The 13,999-nt window shown below is 41.7% G+C and overlaps 1 protein-coding gene across 2 annotated transcripts in view; it reads right to left on the bottom strand.

Moving 5' to 3' along the window:
* ERCC6 (ERCC excision repair 6, chromatin remodeling factor) overlaps positions 1 to 13,628 on the bottom strand; it is an 88,508-nt gene extending 74,880 nt beyond the window's left edge. Inside the window, exons 1-4 of one of the 2 annotated variants that reach the window (XM_080640176.1) lie at positions 13,544 to 13,628; positions 8,581 to 9,016; positions 6,643 to 6,763; positions 4,676 to 4,787 (exon numbers count right to left, since the gene is read on the bottom strand). In XM_080640176.1, the coding sequence (XP_080496302.1) occupies positions 4,676 to 4,787; positions 6,643 to 6,763; positions 8,581 to 9,002 (655 nt within the window). In that variant the 5' untranslated portion in view covers positions 9,003 to 9,016; positions 13,544 to 13,628. Of the gene's footprint in view, positions 1 to 4,675; positions 4,788 to 6,642; positions 6,764 to 8,580; positions 9,017 to 13,543 lie in introns of those variants that run through there. The other variant, XM_080640177.1, reaches the window with a different exon arrangement.
* Between the last annotated feature and the right edge of the window lie 371 nt (positions 13,629 to 13,999).

The following is a 13,999-nucleotide window of genomic DNA, read 5'->3' as shown; positions in this document are numbered from 1 at the left end:
ATGTCCATCACTGGATAGCACTATGCTAGGTGCGTGAAGTTAACTGGCCGAGGGATGGACTAAAATTGGCAGCTATGCCATAATAACATAAAGTAACCTAGAAATCATCCTTCTTTCATTTGTTGAAATTAATAATCTCTGACAAGATTACTTCAGCCATGTAGTAGTATTACTTTATGGTATAAGTTTTATTTCCCTGATGACTAATGAATGAACTATGGTACCTTTTCATAGATTTATTGATATTTTGGATAGCCTCTTTTGAAGAAAATGTTCAAATCCTTTGCCCAAAATACCCAAAGAAGTAAGGCTCAACAGGAAGAAATTCATATTCTCAACTCTACGTTTCTTGTAGGCCAATAATACCATGGCCAGTTTCTCGTAAACCTAAACTAAAAACAAGTCACTAAAGTGCACAGATCCTAATGTAGAGCTCAATGAAATTTCAGAAAAAACATACCCATACCCCAGTATCCAGATCAAGAAACAGAAATTACTAGCGTCTCAGATGTGCCCTTCTTGGTACCTCCAAGCCTCTAACCACCTCCCACCCCTATGATAAAGACCTGACTATCAACAGTAAAGACAAGTTATACCTGACTCTGAACTTTATGTAAATGGAAATGTTCATACTCTTGTGTCTGGCTTCTTTTTCTCAACATTACACTTGGAGGATTCACACTTGCTGAATATAGTTGCAGTTTGTTGATTCTCATTGTTGTTAGTGTTCAATTATATAACTATACTACAATCTTTCCATTCTACAATTAATGGACATTTGGGTAGTTTCCAGTTTGAGCTACTAGGAATAATGTTGCTATTAATATTCTGGTGCACATCCTTTGGATATATGTTTATAATTCTTTGGGTTTGTTAAGCTTTAGTAGGCACTGCCAAACAGTTTTCCAAAATGGTCCTATCAATTTTAAGTTTTACCAACGGTGTTTGAAAATTCCAATTGGTCCACATTTCTGTCATTCTATTTTAGCTACTGTTAGGCATGTAGTAGTATTACTTTATGATATAAGTTTTATTTTCCTGATGACTAATGACCCATGGTACCTTTCCATAGATTTATTGATATTTTGGATAGCCTCTTTTGAAGAAAATGTTCAAATTCTTTGCCCATTTTTCTTATAGTTTGCCTTTTAAAAAACGATTTCTAGCCCTAACCAGTTGCGCAGTGATTAGAGCGTCAGCCTATGCACCAAAGGGTCACAGGTTCGATTCCCGGTCAAGGGCACGTACCTCAGTTGCTGGCTCAATCCCCAGCCAAGGTCGGGCGCCTGCAGGAAGCAACCAACCAACTTGTCTTTCTTCCACCCTCCCACCCCCACCCCTTCCCATTCTTTCTGAAAAAACAATGAAAAAATATCCTCCGGTGAGGATTTAACAATTTAAGTAAGTAAGTAAGTGAGTAAGTAAATAAATAAATAAATAAATGATTTCTAGTTCTCTATACATTCTGGATTCAAGTCTTCTGATTGATATATGTACTGGCAATAGCTTCTCCTACTCTGCCGATTTTCATTCTCTTAATGCTATCTTTCTAACATACAGAAGTTCTTAGTTATAATACAGTTCATTTATGAGAACTTCCCATTTTTTTGTCTCATTAAGTCTTTGCCCCAAAGTCATAAAAAATATTTTCCTATATTATACTGTAAAAGCTTTGTTCCATCAATCAGTTTAGATATACAACTCATTTGGAATTTGTTTTTGTATATGTGGATTAACTCAGCACACATAATGAAAACATGATTCTTCTCCACAGTATTACATTACCCCATCTGTCATAAATCAAGTGACCATACGTGGGTGGGTCTGTTTGCTGGACCCTCTATTCTGTCCCATTGGTCTACTTGTCTATCCTTGTGCCAATACTGCAGTGACTTAATTACTATAGCTAGATAGTCAGTCTTGATATTTTGTTCTTCTTCAATATTGCCTTAACTATTCTTGACCCAATGAATTTTTATATGAATTTTAGAGTCAGTTTGTTAATGCCTTACCCTACACTTTCCACCCTACAATCTCTTCCTCAAAGACCCCTGGAAATACATATTGGAGTTGCATTGAAACTATAAATGGACAGAACTGACATCATTACAATACCACATCTTCCAATGCATTATCACAGTGTGCCTCCCCATTTATTTAAGTATTCTTTTTCAACAACATTTTCTATTTTTTAAACATTTTTCTACTTACTTTAAAATATATTTTTATTGATTTCAGAGAGGAAGGGAGAGGGACAGAGAGATAGAAACATCAATGACGAGAGAGAATCTCTGATCAGCCGCTTCCTGCATGCCCCCTACTGGGAACTGAGCCCACAACCTGGGTATGTGCCCTGACCCAGCATCGAACCGTAACCTCCTGGTTTATAGGTTGATATTCAACCACTGAGCCATGCCAGTCGGGGAACATTTTCTATTTTTTAATGTAGAAAGCATTGCAGGAAACTATATTCTTTTGTTGAGATTATTTTTAGGTATTTGATTTTTATTATAATTGGCATCTTTATTAAATTTTATTTTTTGCTTTTGCTGGTACATAGAAATATGACTTATCTATATATATAAAAGCCTAAGCGACCAAACGACCAAATGACCAGTCGCTATGACACACACTGACCACCAGGGAGCAGACACTCAATACAGGAGCTGCCGCCTGGTGGTCAGTGTGCTTCCACAGTGGGAGCACCACTCAGCTGACCAACAGGCGCCAGATGCAGGGCTCACCTCTCCAGATCAGGACTGACAGGGTGCGAGCCCGCAGCAGGTGCACTGGGTCTGGGATGAGCAGAAGCAGCAGGCAGGAGCGGCAGGCAGCATTGGACTGCCAGTTTTGGCCCAATCCCAGCAGGCCACGCCGAGGGATCCACTAGTGCATGAATCTGTGCACCAGGCCTCTAGTTTTTATATATCAGCCCTATATTAATGATATTGCTAAATTCACATATTAATTCCAATAGGTTGTCCATTGATTCTTTTGAATTTTCTACATAATCATGTATTCTATGAATAGTCATAGTTTTATTTCTTCATTTCAATCCTTATGCTTTTTATTTCTCTTTTTCCAATACTACACTGTCCAGTACAATGTTTAACAGAAAAAGAGGCAGTGAGTACTTCATCTCCTCCAAATGAGGAGCAAAGCCTACTTTCAGGAATGGATTCTTTATCAGATAATTCCCACAACAACCTCTGAAATGGAGCACTATGTAGAGAACAGGGGAAAGAAACCTCAGGTAAGCACATGAGCAGAGAAATGAAGGTCTACCATACCTATGCCTATCTCATAAGTTCAAAACAGAATTGCAAAGGTTCAGAAATGAGGTCAAGGTCTATGCCCAGACAACGCAGAGCTGGATCGCACAAAGAGTCCTACATACTCTGCTTTACCACCTCTCAAAATTGAGCACAGGGCACTAGGGACCGAGAAAGGACAGAGGAGGGAGGTCGATAAGAGAGACCAGGAGCCTGAAGTGCTGGCTGGTGCCCCAATGGAGAGATATAATAGGAACCAAGAGCTCAGAAAAAAGGCAAGGCCATAGGTCTACAAATGTGTAAGATTTTAGAACCTAGGTGCCCGCAAAAGCCAAGGAGAGTTGGATGAGATTATTTGGGAAGAGGTTCGACAAGAGGCTCAGCAAAAAATCCTGAGAACAATTAACATTTAAGATAAGGCCAGAATAGTTGGCCAAAAATAACTAAATAGGAATGGTCTGAGGGCTGAAAGGAAAGCCAGTTGAAAGACAGGAATCCCGGGAAACACAGGATTTGCTAATGCAGGCCAGTGGAGCAAGGGTAAAAAGAGGCTTTTGGATTTGGGGAAGTAACTATTAATCCAGGGCAAAGTTTTATCAAAGAATCAATAGGAGGTGAAAGATAGCAGCAAGTTTTAGGCAGCCAGACAAGAACAAAAATTTGTTACCAGTGAGAACTATGATGCCTCAGCAGCAGAAAGCATGGCTTTAAAAGCGCACATCTCTAATATTTTTTCTGTTGCCTCAATTAATTCTTCATAATTCTCTTGTCTTATTAAATAAATTACTGGAGCTAGTAGAAAATATTTTTAGCCTTAATTTTTATTTCAAGTAATAAATGAATGAACAGCTACGAACAATTTCTGAACATACAGACATACACACTGACTACAGACGTATTTCATTTCAGAGCTTATGCATTTTCTCAAAAGGTTTTCCAAAAGACGCCCATCTAAGACAGTGATATAAACAAAATCATGGTCATGGTATACCTGGAATGAAGGTATCTTTCCTTAAACAACAAAACTGATGTTTGGAAAGCCTATCAAATATGCCTCAAAAATATATGTGAAATCAATTCTATTAATGCTGATGATGTTGGGCTTACAAAATGTACCTCAATTAAGATGTTAGTTGTCTTTATAAAATTAACTATACAAAAATGTAAGAGTTGTAATTTATTAAACATAATACTAAATGTGGACCAGCAGCCAACAGTAGACTGAGTTAAAATTTCACTTTCACTCTCTAACTTTGGTTCTGCAGGTGTAGAGAATAAAATTTTCCTAAATCAGTTTTGACACTAAGGCAAAGAAATATATTTTTCAGAAAACCTAGGCCAGGACTCACTACTGGCATCAAGTATCAATTCAGAACACAGAGACACTGTTCCCAGTTCCTCACCTGCATCCTCCTCCTCCAGACTGGCATGATCTAGTTCAGCTTTTACTGCCACTCCTCCCAGGAGGGCCTGCAGGCGTTTCTGTTTTGCTGTGATCTTCTTTAGTTGTTGTTCCTTAAATGGTAAATGTGAATACAGAAAACATCAATGCAGCGATTTATTGTTGCAAATACAAAAGACAGCATTACAAAATTTTTAAACTTTAATCAAGAGAAAAATAAAATAAAACAGAAATTCCATATATTACTATTACTATAGAGAACCTTATATGAGCCACTGCCATATTTCTAGCAGGAAGTAGGGCTCAAAGCATTTCCATCAGGCAGGTATCCCTGTCCCCACCCACTCTCCCAACATAGCTTTCTACGTGCCCAGAACTGAGGTTCACATGTACTGACACTCCGCTGATTTGGGGGTGGCACTGCTCTACTTGGTTCCCCCATTACAACTGTGTAAATCACCACACTCCTCTGTGTTCGGACCTTAACAGCCAATGGGCTATGAGGTCAATAGGCTGGAGGGTAAGAAACATAAATGTGAATGTTCAAAAGTTGAAACAGTCAGTCCCCTTTGATAACTTACCATATTTATGTTTGTTCTTTATAGAATTCTACCCAACCACAAATTTTAAAAGAAAAATATATTTTGATATACCCTTTTACCCCAATCACAACAGACTCCTCTTTCTTGTCACCATCAAAGCTCAGACATGGGGATATTCCTACAGCCTCCTCAATTAACAAGGCCTTTGGTACTCAGTTCTTCCCAAGGTCAAGAATGTTTAAATACAAAACATGAATGTGGGGCAAGGGAAATCCTGACTATAAAGGCCGTATTAGAATGACTTACAATTTGTTTGCAGTTTTTCTCAGCAAAATCTTATTTAAAACAGCCTTTCTCTCTGAATAGTCTATCTCTAAACATCAAAGAGCTGCTAAAGAAAGACAGGGATATATAACTGAGTTGGGCTATTATTGAAAATGGTCTAAAGTTTGAGCCTCTCCTCTCCTTGAAACTCCAGCCCACCGAAGCCCAAGGTCAGAGAAGGTCTCTGCACATTAAACCACATGCTCCCACAAGAGGCCAGATGCTGCTTTTCTGATTTGGGAAGACCAACAGCTGCTTCAAGCCACTACTAGCTGTGATTCTGGGCTATTATTCTGGAGGTGAGAGAAGATGGGGTGGTGAAGATAATGGACTGATGAGTAGAAAGCAAAAAGAGGAACTGAGTCTACACACATCCCCACTAGCACAGCTTAAGTGAAAGATGCACAGACACTACTCATTGAAATGAATCAATTGCAAGCACAAGGATATCTGTTAGTCATTTTGGATGGCAGAAATAAAATGATCAAAATTAGTCATTCCTATCTTCTGCAATGTATTTCTAAAAAGTGTTCCAAATCTCACACACACACAAAAATGTCCTAAGTAACAGATAGTCCCTACCCTTAAGTTCTATGACTCTAAATGCAGACGCAGTGTGGCTGGATGATGACTGTAATACCTGAGACCAGCCTCTCAGAACAGTGAGCATGTGTTCACTGTTCCTGTATCACAGGACAGAGTGTAAACAATCAATGCAAGCAGGAGCTAAGCAGGAAAAAAAAGAAAGTTCATAAAAAATAAGGAGACTGAGTAGAGGCCTGCACACCAAGCAGGAGCCTAAGTTGGGTAAAAGAAAATAGTGAGGCAAGGAAGGCTATGAAAGTACACCAGTAAGAAGGCATGCAAAGCCAAAAACCTTTTTCTCAAACATGTATGTATGTGTGGGAGTATGTCTGTATGTATTTTTAAAAATACTCTAACAAAGGATATTAAAGGGAAACAGTTGAAAAATTAAACATACATAAAAACTCAAAATTTTCTATTATACATATTTGCTTCAAATCTTATAAGTACTTTTCATATTCCTTCCTAAACATTAAATGTCTAAATGATGACTTTTTCAAGTGTTATTTGAAATCACCTTGTTATATTTTTGCCGTTTTACAGAATCTAGTTTCCTGTTGATGTCTCTGTTGGTGGCAGCTTGAGGGCTAAGTTGTTCAATAATTTTATTGATTTGCCTTAGGGATGTCGTACATGACCTGAAAAATAAGATAAAATGTATATTTTCCACCCTGGTAACATTTCTAATAGTATAATATAAAGATTGAAATACTAAAAACATGACTCTCTTATTTCTTATTAACTAAGATAAACGAAACTAAACCAAAATGCATAGTCGTCTTGGCCATAAATAGAACTTGAAGTGTTGTTAGAAGTTTAAGATGACTAGCGTTTTATTTTATCTGCTTCTTTAAATCAGCTCATTCCACTTTGTAAGCTGATTAATTTATCCTATAAGCATTTTAAGTGACTAGTTTATTCAAGAGACTACTAAAACAATGTGCAATAAGTTGTCCTTTTATATGAAAAGATGAATACATTTTTTTAAGACTACTTTTTATAGAAGTTTTAGGCTCATAGCAAAATTGAGAGGAAGGTACAGAGATTTCCCATATACCCCGTTTCCCCTATTGTCAACAACCCCATAGATGGATTTTAAAAGCCCATTATGAAAGTCTCTCAAAGCTTCGAAAAGTACTAAAAATGCTTAAACATTTTATTGGGTAAGTCAGACATCTGTGGCAATATTTTTCTTTCACATGACCAGAAAACGTATTTGCTGTAGTATTACGAAGGGGAAAAAATCGACTTTTAATACATTGCTCCTAAAATAGACACCACAGAAATATAGCTCCCAATTTTCAAAACACAAATTCAATCTTGACACTTGTGTAACTTGCTGTTGTATGCTTTCTGGATTTTAGCATAAAAAGATGTTATCAATGCAAGTGACTGGCAAAGCTGAGGACCCCGTGCCACCACCCATCCGGTACTAACATGCCTGTGGCTCTGCAGCACTCTGCCCTGCCATCTCTGTAAGCAATGGACACATTTCTAAGGTCAAATGTAAAAGGTGTGTTCATTACAAAAAGTTGAGGTACTCACACCTGAAGGTCAGACTACAACTATTCGAGAACATCTGCAACTCAAGAGACCAAAAGAACATACCAGGAAACTTAATAGAAAACATGTCCTTTAAGTGCCAATAGCCACCTGTACTACAGCCCTCCCCAGTGGGTAACCAACAGCTCCATGTTCCTCTTTCTCCCCTCCCACAACCACCCCAGCTAAGACTGCACCACCGCTCCATCCAGCCCTCCCCTTCGCTTTCTTGCTTGCCTGACACTGCCTGGAACACTGGCCAAGGGAGAGAAGACTAGCAATGGAGTATGAGCTCAATCCTGCACCCCCTCCTAGCCCAGCCCATAGCCTCTCCCTTCTCTACCAATGTGTTAATGTGTTATGCTCAACAGGGCCCAAGTCTCTTCTAAAACACAAATGAAATCTCCATGGGACTTCATCTTCTCTTATAGTCAAAAGTAGGAAAGAAAGGAAGAGCAGAGAGATATTTTTCCTTATTTCTAGAAATGCAAAATCTGAAAAATTACCAAAAGACATACTCATTTTAAGGGAAAGAAACTACAAGATAGAGAAAAAAGTGAGGAGGCAGGTGTGCTCCTGGGTTCCCGAACAGGACACATAAGAACTGTCAGTACACTTCTCCTGAGAATGATTCTGTACACATGCTTGTGAGTTCCGGGTCACTCCTCTCCATTATGCACAAACAGGCTGTTGTGAGCTGGACTGAAACTTTAACTACCCTGTGCATGCTGCTCCGGAGGGAAAGGGCTGAGGTTCAAACACAAGGTCGATGACTGCCCTTTTGATTCTATCCTCCATATGAGAAATTCTATAAATCTCCTAATATTTCTGGGATACTACAGCTAGTATCTGAATTTCTCCATCCCTTGTAAACACAAACTCTGCAATTAGAGAGAAGATGGTCCACACTCACGTGAGGTCATCCAGGACTGACTGGTACTCCTTCTCTGCATCCACAAGCTGGGCAGCATGGCTGGCCTCATGGATGGCACTGTCCACCTGCTGAAGCACACCTTGCTCCAGCACGTCCTGGTCATAGACGTCCACACCCAACCCCTGCAGTTCAAGGGCCTGTGCACTGGGCTCCACCGCCTGGATCTGATGTCTGTCGATGTGCAGCAGGGCAGGCCTTGTCCTCGGAACTTCCCACGGACAACCCTCCGTGGAGATGGATGGCCCATTAGCAGAGGAACAAGAGGGGAGGCTTTCCTCCATCTCTGCATCACCATCATTTTCTTGCTTAACTGTCATTTTTTCACCATCACTGACACACCAACTCTGTAAACAGTCTTGCTCTTGAGTTTGACTTGAGTCGGGAATTCTCTCATTCGGCATCCTTTACAGACTACCTAAACGTAAAAAAAAAAACTTTCCATAAGCCTTTTCTGTTATATGGAAAGGATAGCTACTTAGTTTCTTGAATATTTTATGAAGCAGACTGATTTTTCAAAAGATCAAGTAATAATCCTCCAATTACACAAACATGTTTCTAAGTATTACTTTTCTGAAAAGCTTTATATCTTATTGAGTTCTGATAATAAGAAAAACTAACCAAAAGGAAAAAAAATGCAGTGTCACTGACAAAGGACATTTGGGTAGCCAGCTAAAAAAGCTGACAACCCAAGTCCTGAGAGACACCTAGAGTCTTCTCCATCTCACTGGTGCTTCCCACATTAGCCTCTCCACTACCTTATGGCATAAATGACTTACATTATAGTGGTATGATCAACCGTGGTGTATAGATTTGGATTTAGTGATGTAAGGAGAGAGCTTCTATATGAATCTGACACTAGAAACTTTGAGATTGAACATTTATTTACTCCAATAAACAGAAACAAGAGATAATCATAACACCACTAACATCAGAATCTGAGAAAAATTAAAATATTCTCAAAAAATAACTCTAGCCCTAACCGGTTTAGCTCAGTGGATAGAGCGTTGGCCTGCAAACTGAAGGGTCCCAGCTTCGATTCCGGTCAAGGGCATGTATCTTGGTTGCGGGCACATCCCCAGTAAGGGGGTGTGCAGGAGGCAGCTGATCGATGTTTCTCTCTCATCGATGTTTCTAACTCTCTACCCCTCTCCCTTCCTCTCTGTAAAAAATCAATAAAATATTTAAAAAAAAATTCTATTTCACTGTGTGATATAATTTCTCACCCTTCAGGTTGGCAAAAACATAAAGCCAAATAATATCCAGTATAGACCAGGAAGATACACCCTCACACAATGCTGGTGAGAATATAAATTAGTAAAGCTCCTTTGGAAGGCAATTAGCAATAGCTATTAAGATTTAAAATACATATGACTAGGTATTTATTCCAGAGAAGTACATATGTGCAGGTATGTTTATTGTAGCATGTTTTAATAGTTTAATGTAGGCATTAGGTATATTCAGTGGTACTGGTATAAGTCTTGTAAAGTGAAAAGAGCCACATAGTATAAACACATTTATGGAAAAAAACTGCATCTGTGTGGATGGAATGCACTCAAAGTGATCTGGAGATACACACTAAACCTACAATAGTTGGAAGGGGAAGCAGAAGGGGCAGGGAGGAATACAGAGGAAGTTTCACATTTCCAAGTAGTCAGGAATTCCTTGAATAAAAATATATTCACTATATTGCCTGAATAACTCTAATAACTAGATTATAAAGCAACACACTGACCAAGAGACAGCCTTGCTTTTCATTTAACTGTGAATAAACTAAGGTTTCTTTCAGCACTGAACTTATTTCTATGAAATGACCACAAGTACCCCCAATAAGCCCCACTCATTCCTCATTAGACAAAAAGATCCCAGAGGCCAAGCACTGGGATACAGAGATGCCAGGAACTTGGCATCACCCTGCCCTGAGTGGCTCACTCTCCAGTGGGAAAGAGTGTCAAAAACAACACAGCAGGACGGATCCATAGAAGAGACATGAACAAGAGGCCACGTGGACACAGAAGAAGTGACGATGCATTGGGTATGATGTTCAAAAAATACGTACAAGATTTGAACACCTGGCCCAGGGTCTGATTCAGAGGAGGTGCTCAATATATGCTGAAAGGAAGTCAGGTTCAGAGAGGAGTCTTAAACAACAAGTCTGGTCTGGACTACTGAGTCACCAGTGAATTCAGTCACAAAAATGAAATCTCTGAAAGGAAGCAGACAGAAGCAGGCAGAGGGGCTGGTGGGAAGTTATAAATGCCAGGTACGGGTCGGGATGCAGTCAGAATACAAATCTGGGCTCAAGAGAAAGAGATGACAGGGACCAGAGATTCTTTCAGAGGTTAAAAGTGAACAACAGAGTAAGAAATTGCCTCCTTTTTTTGGCTTGATTATTTTCAGGAGAAAATTAGTTTAGTGCTCCATCATTAACTAACCTCCACTTTACTGGCTGAAATTGAACTATTGTTTTCATTTTTCTTATTTGTATATATGCAAAGATTTGTTTTTCAGTTAAAAAAACACATAAATTCAAATATATTACATAATGATATCATAAAATAATATATTAAGTAATAATGTTAGATAATAAAGACAAGGTTGAATAATGTTTGAGAAAACTTCTAATAGAAAAGGAAGAAGAGAGAATAGTTAAAAGTGGAAAATGAAATGGCAAGTTCACATAAGGAAACTAGAAAGAGTCCAGTGGATTTGGAAATTAGCAGGTAACTGGTTATCTTAGTTTAAAAAAAAAAGTTTCAGTGGAGCAATGGGGACAAAAACCGGGCTACAGGGAGTTAAGAAGTGAGTAGCCACCAGTGGGTAGCCTAACCTCTAAGCCTTAGAGTCTAAGGAGCTTGCCTATGGAAGGGCGACAGCTGGAATGATCCTATATAATAAAAGCCTAATATGCTAAGTGTCCAGTCATCTGGATGCCACTCAACCACTCGCTATGATGTGCACTGACCACCAGGGGGCAGTCAACCGGTCAACCAGTCGCTATGACGTAGCACTGACCACCAGGGGGCAGACGCTCCAATCAGTAGGTTGGCTTGCTGCTGGGGTCCTGCCCATCTGGACTGAGCAAGATGGGCCCCATACGCCCTGGCGCCCTCCCCTGGTCCCTCCCAGCCTGACCGTGCACCTGTGGGGTCCCTTGGCCTGGCCTGTGCCCTCTCGCAATCTGGGACCCCTCGGGGGATGTCAGAGAGCTGGTTTCAGCCGATCCCACAGGCCAGGCTGAGGGACCCCACTGTTGTGCAAATTCATGCACCGGGCCTCTAGTAAAGTAAAAATGAATTGGGAGAGGAAAAACTAGGTCAAGAAAAACTGTAACATGTAATAGTTGGAAAGGAAGCAGGGAGATAACCTACAGAGAACACTGTACCAGAGACATATTTGTATATGTATATATAAAATATATACTAGTATAGTATACACACACACAAACGTCACTGCAGTAACTGTTTTAAGAGGAAAGTACATGATTCTTTATGACAAAGTAACAGAGGGACCTAACTGACATTGTGGAGGTTAAGGAGGCCTCTCTGATAAAGTGATGTTTAAGCCAGTATCTGAAGAATGAATGAGTTAAGAGGCCTCTCTGATAAAGTGATGTTTAAGCCAGTATCTGAAGAATGAATGAGTTAAGAGGCCTCTCTGATTGCCCTAACCGGTTTGGCTCAGTGGATAGAGCGTCGGCCTGCGGACTGAAGGGTCCCAGGTTCGATTCCGGTCAAGGGCATGTACCTGGGTTGCGGGCACATCCCCAGTAGGAGGTGTGCAGGAGGCAGCTGATCGATGTCTCTCTCTCATCGATGTTTCTAACTTTCTATCCCTTTCTCTTCCTCTCTGTAAAAAATCAATAAAAAATATATTTAAAAAAAAAAAAGAGGCCTCTCTGATAAAGTGATGTTTAAGCCAGTATCTGAAGAATGAATGAGTTAAGAGGCCTCTCTGATAAAGTGATGTTTAAGCCAGTATCTGAAGAATGAATGAGTTAACCGGCCAAAAGTGGAGTGGACGTTTTTGCAAAGAACAGCATGTGTAATTCCTAAGGCTGGTAAGGGCTGGTGCACTTGGAACATGGAAGGAATGGGCACAGTGAGCATGTACTTTACATTCACTGTTCACATCCAAAGCTTTGCACCGCTTAAGTCATCTGGGGAAACAGTATCTTCGTTGTCCTCCCCTCACAGCACCAGTTCTGTGGGGCGACTGGGACTTGGGGTTGGAGTCTGGTTGCACGCACACAAGGCTGAAGGCGGGGGAAGTGAAGAGGAGGGTAGGCGAGGACCAGACTGCACTGGCCTGGGGTAACGCGAGTTTGGATTTGACTCCAAGTGCAATGGTAAGACTCTTAAGAGTTTTGAACACGGTGATGATAGCGTGATCCAAATGATGTTTGTAGACTACTGTGCCGATAACAGACTGGAGGAAACGGTGCGACAAGGAGATGGGAGACACACGGGTGAAAACTGACGCAGCGTGGAACAGGGTGACAGCAGTGACGAGGGACGCTACGTGGGAAACCACCTTACAGCTTTCGCGGCAGGCGGCTCTGACCTCCTGCACTGCATTGACTACCAACGCCCAAAGTGCCAGACGTGCATTTAGCCCGATTCTCTTGGTCAAACAACAAACAGCTCTGATATTTAACCGAGATCAAACTAGGCCGAACTGACCCTGCGCGCGGGGCCTGCCACAGGGCCAAGAAGTGAGGCTCAGTCGCTGGCTCACCCGCCTGGGCCGGCCAGTTTGGGGACCCGCCACCCCGGTAGCGCGCGCCGCGGCGTCACTTCCGACCTCAGGTGGGCGGCCCGGGAGGCGCGCCCGGCCCCCTGACAGGCCCGGGGCTAGGGGCCCGAGGGGCCCCGGCTGCCTGGCAACACGAGCAAGGCGCAGTCACTACCCGCCAGACGCTCAGCCCGGCCGCGCCAACACTCACCCTGGGCCGCGAGGCCGCCAGCTGGTACACGCAGACACCGCCGCCGCAGCGCGCAGCCAGGACTTCGACTGGAAGCGGCCACGGCGCATGCGTGGGGACCCGCCGCTAGCACCGCCCCCAACGGTGACCCGCAGGGCCTGCGTGGGCGGGGCCAGCGGCGGCGCCGGGTGGAGTTGGAAGGCGGTCAAGGCCGAGTGGTTTGAGGGCTCGGTGCAGCTCCACCTTTCCACCTTTGACCCGGATGTGAATGAGGATCCGGCGTGTACCTAGTTGCTGGTGTTTCATTCCTCGTGAAAATGCCTCTGTAGTAAGGCGGTTGTGAGCATTAAAAGATATGTTTTTAGAGAGAGAGGGATTTGAGTAGACCGTGCGAATGTAAACGCTTATAACCGTGAACCCCAAAAAGAAAGCAAGCGTGGGAAGTGCCGCCCATTTCAGTAGCCACGCGCAGGCTGT

This window comes from Plecotus auritus (genome assembly GCF_963455305.1).
Source record: "Plecotus auritus genome assembly, chromosome: 9".
In the NCBI taxonomy this organism is placed as follows: Eukaryota; Metazoa; Chordata; class Mammalia; order Chiroptera; family Vespertilionidae; genus Plecotus; species Plecotus auritus.
This window is presented reverse-complemented; position numbering and strand designations above follow the sequence as displayed.